The sequence below is a fragment of the Rhagoletis zephyria genome, unplaced genomic scaffold, assembly GCF_001687245.7.
Source record: "Rhagoletis zephyria isolate East Lansing unplaced genomic scaffold, Rhagoletis_zephyria_1.1 Rzeph_scaffold_06673, whole genome shotgun sequence".
Taxonomy (NCBI): domain Eukaryota; kingdom Metazoa; phylum Arthropoda; class Insecta; order Diptera; family Tephritidae; genus Rhagoletis; species Rhagoletis zephyria.
The window spans coordinates 1-7,804 of NW_016163756.1; the positions used below are offsets into that span (position 1 = coordinate 1).

General features: G+C 45.4%; 1 protein-coding gene across 1 annotated transcript; it reads right to left on the reverse strand.

Moving 5' to 3' along the window:
• Window positions 1–11: 11 nt before the first annotated feature.
• On the reverse strand, window positions 12–6,266 carry LOC108373415 (uncharacterized). Its single transcript, XM_017629289.1, has 5 exons — window positions 5,088–6,266; window positions 3,605–3,940; window positions 3,001–3,535; window positions 2,758–2,935; window positions 12–2,700 (listed from the first exon to the last, which is right to left on the reverse strand). Exons 1-5 carry the CDS (start codon window positions 6,246–6,248, stop codon window positions 1,284–1,286), a joined length of 3,627 nt encoding a protein of 1,208 aa, XP_017484778.1. The 5' UTR covers window positions 6,249–6,266; the 3' UTR covers window positions 12–1,283.
• Window positions 6,267–7,804: the final 1,538 nt, after the last annotated feature.

The window sequence follows — 7,804 nt, forward strand, 5'->3', positions numbered from 1 at the left end:
AAAAAAAAAAAAATGCTTAAAAATTTTCCACACTTCTATCTTTTCGGTAACTACAAAAACTCTTAGTGAGTAAACAACCGTTTTTGAATCAATCAACTACTTGTAAATACATCAAATTAATATGACTGATTTATACTTATTTCTAATTCACAAGTGATGATTTCAAATCATTTATTTCTAGTCGACATGCAAGTTTTGAGCCATCATTAACAATTTTCCATTTTTTTTTTTCGAACGAAATGGCGGCGAGCATTAGTCAGCCCTTAGGCAGGCGCATACGCTTATCTAATCTGGCCTTATTAGTGTAGAAAATGCATCGCGGAACATAGGTATGTATTTTTGTGTATAGGTAACTAAGCCGAAACCATATTTAAGCTGAGGCTACTCGTATAAATAAGTCTCAAGCGCTTTTTGTCTACTTTGTAGCTTTGTGGTTATACTAAATACGATAACAATAAATTTAATATTTAATTAAATATGTCTTCCTAAGTAAAACTCCACTCCACTATCTACTCTACTTGAGACCTATGTACGTACTAAACAACCATAAATTACATAAGTTTTGAATTGCAATTGGTTTCGACTCCTTTTTGTTGGGGCTGAGTTCGACTGACAACCGGCTGTACAACTCCGCTTGGTATTGATGGTTGTGGGGGTGGGGGTGGAGGTCGCGCACAGCACAACGCTGCACACACGCGCTGACCGCAACGACGCACCTGTCAATGTTGAGACCGGTTGGGTGGTTAGGGGCACAATACCAACAACAACAACAACGATAACAAGGACAAAAAACAGTAGCTGGATTATGTAGGGGTAGTGTAGCTGTGCGATTGAGTGCAAGCAATTGCTGGATCGAAAGCGATCCGTGCAAAAAACCTGTCAGCTGTGCCGGTGGGTGGTGTTTACCATTACAAAAGCGTATTCTATGCCTTACCCTTAGTTTAAAATTGTATAGATTTTACTTAGTTTTAGATGAAAGTTTCGAAAAAAATAAGTAACTAAGAGAAAAACAACCTCAGGATAAGCTCACAGTTGCCAAAAGTCTAATTAATACACGCATATAAATGATCAGTCTGTACGCCTATGTATGTATGTATGTATGTCGTTAGTCTGTCGCAATTCGCCCTCATTGGCTGTGTTTCTACTCAACGTTAATAAACTCAGTTGCTTAAAACTTGGTATTCAATTTGGCACGCAAAGTCTTCGTCGTCTCCGTTACCCTCCGTTACGTCCATATCGTCGTCATCGTCGCAAACATATGCTTCCTCCAGCCAAAAGTCAAATCACAGATCCAGCGAGTCCGGTGGGGTTGGCTTTGTTGGCAATACGCCAAAGGGGTCGTCCACGACCACGCTCACATCGATCTCATCGTCTTCGTCCACTTCGTGCTCGTCGCCCATGAAAATGCATTCCTCCACATCTGTATCGTAGGATGGATCAATATTCACATCCTGCAGGTTCATGTCCAATTCTATCAAATCCCACGAGCCACCAAAGGCGGCCAGTGGTATGTCCTTGGCGGAGAGAGAGTTCGTCCGTTTTTTCTCCTTCTCCAATTTTCCGTTGATGTTGACGTTTACGGATTGATTCAATTTGACATCTGAGTTGGCGTTAGTGCCTGCTTTGCTGGGTTTGTCGTGATCCTGTGTTTTAATATTCTGCGAGGGCACGAAATCGTTGGAGAATGCATCAGAGTTACACGGCTGCGAGGAGGGCGAAATGTTCGGTGTGGGCGTGTCGGGTGTCGTCAGTGAATGGTTGTGGGAGTCGGTCGGCTGTACTACATCGCTCTCATCGATGAAGGAGCGACCCACAGAGCTAAGTGAGAACTCAAGTAATTTGGGTGGTCGGCTGGCGGTGGTGGCCGTCGCGGCGCTGCGCACACTACGCGCTGGCGTCGCTTGCAGCGTACTGTCACTCCGACGACTTGAGCGTCCGCTGGTTTTCGCCGTTGTGGTGACGCAGTAACGCCCCTGGCCGTCGATCAAAAGCAGCCGCTCACCGCCGTCGGCGCAACGTTGTTGCAGGAAAAATGTGTCGATGTCATGTTTGGCATCTGCACCGCTGGCTTCGCACGCCACTTCTGGAATGGCGGTGAGGCATTTGCAGGAGGGCAAATGTTCGCCCGAACAGATCGTCTGCGTGTTAAGACTGCTGCCGCTGAGGCTGAGCCAAGTACTGGAGTTGTTCGCACTTGAGTTATAGGCGCGTGCAGAGGCCAGAGGGCGTGCGTCCAGCTGCTGGGCGATCAAGTGGCGGCGCGTGAGTGTTAGTGAGCGCAAGGAAGGGGCGCTGTCTGTGAGACCACCAATGCCGGCGATGCCACCACCGCCGCCACTACCACTCCCAAGGCAACCTGTAAGTGTGTGGCGCGCCGGCGATGCTGTTTGAGAAGAGCAGGAAGCGGTGTGCGTGGTTTGGGTCATGCGTGTGCTGCAGCGCGAGGCGACCAGTGTACTTGCGAGACGCTGTAGGTTCTCAAAGGAATCGCCAGTGGCCAGTTGACCATCATGGCGGAATAAACGCACCTGTTGCTGGCTGTTCTTCGCGTTGATGCTGTCCATGGATAAGTGTTTCACCGAGCCTATGGATGCGGACGCGATGCCAATATCACTAAGGGGCACCAAAGTGTTGAGCACATCGGGAGAATCTAGTGGACTGGAGAGTGGCGTTGAGCCAAGCGCGGCATTCACCAGGAAACTGCGCATAGAAATTTAGTAAGGTTAAACCGGAATTTAAAAAAAAAAATTAACTTACATTTGACGTTGCAAAAGATTCTGCCAGACAGCTTTTAGTTCTAAAGAGGGCGCGCGGAGCAAGAGGCTCTTGCGACGAGCACTCTTCTTTGGTGTGCGGGTCAAATCTGGTGCACAATAGCCCGTTGGACTTTCGGCTAAGCGTCCGTTGGGATCCACTGTAAGTCGAAACTCTGTGGCTGCAATGTAAGAAGAAATCGCGGTCACAAGTCAGCTACGCCGTACGGCAAGTGCAACAACTTACTTTTCTTGCGCATGTGAAAGCATGAATCTACAATATTGGCGATTGGAATGGGCTCCTCGGTTATGAACAGCACGCGATCTCGGCTGACCTTTGCAAATACGATGATGTCACTAAAGAGCAAGGTCCAGTAAGGTTTCACGGAGCGGCCTTCCACGCGTGACAGGTCGCCGCCAAAAATCCACTGGCGTCCCTGAACGGCTAGCGTGAATGGCTTGCACTTCGTGAAGACCATGCGGGACTCGAGATCTTGCAACGTGAGCAAAGGTCGACCCTCGCCCAGCGGCTCCATCAAGCCACTGCTAACGGTTATCTCACGATAAGCGGCCTGTAGTTCCGAAATAACAGTGGTAAAGTTCTTGTGCTCCTCCGTGTCGACGTGACAGTTAGAAGCGAGTAGCTGCATTAGTTTCAATATTTCGCGGAAATGCTGTAAAGGCCTGTGAATGAACATGGTGAGATCGGGGCGCTTGCGTGGCACTTGCGGTTCGGTTATGAAGGCAACAAACTCAGAGCCCATCTGCCGAGACTTATTGACCTAATGGAAGAGAACAAAGAAAGTGCTAATTGGTGTACAATACGGTTCATTAAATATGGAGACGCTTACCAGCACACAATCGGCTCGCTTAATGCCATTGCAATACTTCTTGTAGGCCGCGCAGATTGCTGTGGTTTTCGAGAGATAGACGCGTGAGGCGAAGTTCATCTGTGGCTCCTGGTCATCGTTGCACAGCTGCTCTAAAATATCCTCGGAGATGCGCACCAGCTCATCGATATTCTGGAAGAGTGTGCGATGATCGCTTGGCGAGATGAGATCTTTTCGCTCCTGCAACGGCTGCACGAATCGCTGCATGCCGAAATGCAGCGCCGCGATGAAATTCTGTTCGCGGCTAATCAGCTGTAGCAGCAAGCGACGACGATTGTCGGTGATGGGCCCGATGGACTGGGGAAAAGAGCAACATTTTAATGAAAGGCTAAAAATGCATTTCATCATCTGAAATTCAAAAAGCCGTAACTAATAAAAAATCCATCGCTTTATCTAAAAAAAAAAAATGGTTTGTTAGTTACGGCCTTTCGCATTTCAGGTGACAATTTGCAGAACAAATGGCGGCTGTGACTCGTCAAAATTTATCCAAATAATAAGACAATTAAAATTTCAAAATTAAATACGAAGAAGCGTTTATTGTCGACATAGCAGCATTTTCCAAATACGTTTATATGTACATACGTTATTTGAAAAGCAACTTAAAATAAATATCTAAAAGAAAGGGCACAAACTTAAACGAAAATGTGAAATATTCAAGAAAAGTGTAACAATTTATAAAATAATTAAATAAAGTGGTTCCATAATGATTTCCAGCTGAGAAGTAATAAAATAGAATAAAATTGAATTTTTAATGAAATATTTAAACATTAATTTACATATGTAGCTAAAATAATCGGCAACATTTCTCAAAATTCATTTTTAATATTTGGGATGTTAGGGATAGTAATAATCACTTAAAAAGTTAACTAAGATAATGACAAATATTCGGTAGTAAAAATATTATGCGAAAATACTTTATTTTAACTCGTAGCGCAAAATCAGAAATATATATTTAAAGAAATATAAGCCAATCGATTGTAGATGGCACTGTTCGATATCAAATCGGTAGGCTTTAATATAAAAATTCACTTGGTTTTGTTTGTCTCGGCCTGCTAAGTAAGAACTTTGCAAAGCAACTTAGATTTCAGAGGATTAGCTCTACATAAAGGCTGACTTTTTCACTCAGCTTTGGCGTCAGCCGAGGCAACTTTGTGCTTTTAGAATTAAATGTCGCATATAAAAATGTATAAACCTACATATGTATATACACGAAATAAAATATACAAACGGTTCAAAGGATTGGAAATAAGAACCAAATCATAAACAAATGTCACTTAAATTAGCTTAACTGAAATAAGTAAACTAAAGGTAGAAACGATAAACTCAAATCTAAATTTAACCAAATAAATTCGTTCACTTCGCTTCGGCAGCTGTTATTTCTCTTTGGCTGTCGGAAAATTTCCCACTCTCCCACTCTCTCTCAGACTATAACGCCTTTGCCTACCTCCTTACTGAAGGTGACCTGCGGCAGGTGCAGTCGCCTCTTCGCCGCCTCAATGGACGAGGTGGTGCCGACTGAACAGGCTGTGGACGGACGAACATTCATTGTGGAGGCCCCTGCTGACGGCCCCACAGCCACCGTTGGTGCTGCGCTTGCCACGCCAACGCGTCGCACTGATGGCGCTGTACCACCCGCTATTGACTGTTGTTCATCGCTTATGCCACTGGCTAGGCGTGTAGTTGATGTAGTTTTGCCATTCATGACCGGCGCCGCTGGATGCCCACGACTGCCAACACTGAGCGCTGGCGGCATAGAACCGAGTCCAACACCACCACCAGTGGGTCCCGATCTTCTGAACACCTCCAGCGTTAAGGTGGAGCCCTGTGAGCGTATTAAATTTAACACATCCGCTTCGGGCATCGTCACCACATTCTGCTTGTCTACGAAAATCACATAGTCGCCGGGCTGTATGCCGGCACGGTCGGCCGACAGTCCGGGCTCAATCTTCTCGACGCGCGGTGGATGTGTCCACACAATGGAGAAGCCAAAGCCTCGTTCGGCAGTGCGTGTCAGCTTCTTGGTCATGGTGAAAGGTGTGCGACCGACTGGCTTGCTGGCAGCAGATAGACGCCGTGCACCTGAGGCGTTTGGTGTGGCATTGGCGGCGTTTGCGGGCGCTGTCGTCTCAGTGGGCGGATCCAATTCGAGGAAACGCAAAAATAAATTCTCATCGGCGTCGCGCTGATGCAAAGCCTTCCGGCTCAGTGTCATCGGATGTTCGATGTTGCCGCCGCCAGTCGCCTGAGCCATGCTGTCGATGCTTACGACGTCCTCCTCGCTTTTCTGGCGCGTCAGTGTTGAGGTCATTGTAGATGTGGCGGTGACGACACGCGTCTGTGGCACAAATGGTTGGGGTTGGACTTGGGGTTTTGGTGGCGGCTGCGATTGTGACTGTGGCTGCGGCTGGGCGTGAGTGTGATTGGGATTGAGTGGCGCTGGGCACGAGATTGGTTGCGTGTGGCCTTGAGTGTGCGGCGCGTGTGTAGCAACGGCCGGATACTGCAACGACACTGGCGGCTGTGGATTATTTAGACATGCCTGCGATTGTAGTTTGTAGAAGCCGTTAACGGGTTGCTGCAGCAACGTCTGTAGAGGAAAGGACATGCATCCTAGAAACTCGCTCCGTCTGCAAAGAAGATGATGAAGGCAAACATTAGTATAAAAATTCATTGAAATTATGAAATACTTTTAAGATTCAAGTGCAGATTTTAAATATTCCGCATATTATAAGTCTGCTATATCTTATCATAATTTTTAGGCTGTACATTGCAATATAATTTTATTTATTTATTTTTCCAGGATAATCACAGTAAATATGGCTTAACAGTTTCGCTGCTGGCAGATGAACAAACAGATTGGCAGCTGAGCTCGTCCGCTTCATACACCAAAATTTGTAATGCGAGACTTTATCTGAGCACCTAATCAGTGCCAAGTGAAAAGACTATAAAATCAAGTCAATCCCTTCATCCGATAATCTTCGCCAACACCCACAAGCATACGAATGACAAAAACACAAAAAGCAAAAAGCAAAAAGCAGAAGAAAAAGGCTAGAACAATGCAAAGCTGAAAACCAAGAAGTAAATTGTTGAGCGTTGAGTAAGAGTAGACGAAAATTGCTGCCAACAAAACCATCAACGACGTCAACGTTGACTGTGCATTCCGCACATACGCACACACATATATATATACACAGGAAAAAGAAACAACAACGCCTTGCGGAAGCAACAAATAACTGCAATCTTTACAAGTGGTTGGCAGGGTGGCAAGGGTGCTATACTATGCGGCAACATTTGCGTCAGAAATTGCCTGTTGAGTGAATTTAAAACCGGTTGACAGCTCAACGTCCTCCCATCAGCATCCCAGCCGCCGTCTGCAGCGGCAACAACAGCGTCGAGTGAAAAGTGTTAAAGTGAATTGTAAAAAAAAATTGTAGAAATATACGCTGTAGCGGTAATGCGAGGAAGCGGCGAGCAATAGGAGACAAGCAGCCGCCGAATAGAACCAGTGACAGCACAAGTAAGTACCGAAAGTTTTAATTTTATTTATTTTTATTTGCCTTTATTTACGTACTTAACATCTTTGTATGGCTGACATTCTGCATTCTAATTTATGCCAAACCTTTCACTGAACTTCTTTTCTGCTGTAAGCCGAAACATTAAAGTGTTTTTTTTTCTATACCCTCTTCTCATAGTAAATGGGTGGGAATGAAATTACGTAAAGTATATAACTTTTTTTGCCGGCTGCTTTTGGCTTCGCAAATTCTACAATGAGCGTTGATAATCCCATTGAAGCGTGCCGCACTTGCAACAATTGCAACAGCAACAGCAGCACTGATGTTGTCATTTAATTACTACGATTTGCGTTATGTTCTTCTCTAACACTGCTTCCTCCTTTGCTTCCGGCGCCACTTGCAACACTTTGATAATCCCAAAGTTGCATTCATTTTTCATGCCACTCTCCACGCCTCTCCTGCTGAATTCAGGCCAAAGTGCTTAGCAGTCATTTTTAATGCGATAAAATCACGCGACATTGCGGCGAATTTCGACACAGTTCGCTGTCGCTGTCGCTTCGGCTGTGGCTGTGGCTGTGGTTGCAGCCAAGTTGTTGTTGCGAAAATTTAAATGTGTATTAAATTAAAATGCTATTTCCTCTAATTTGCA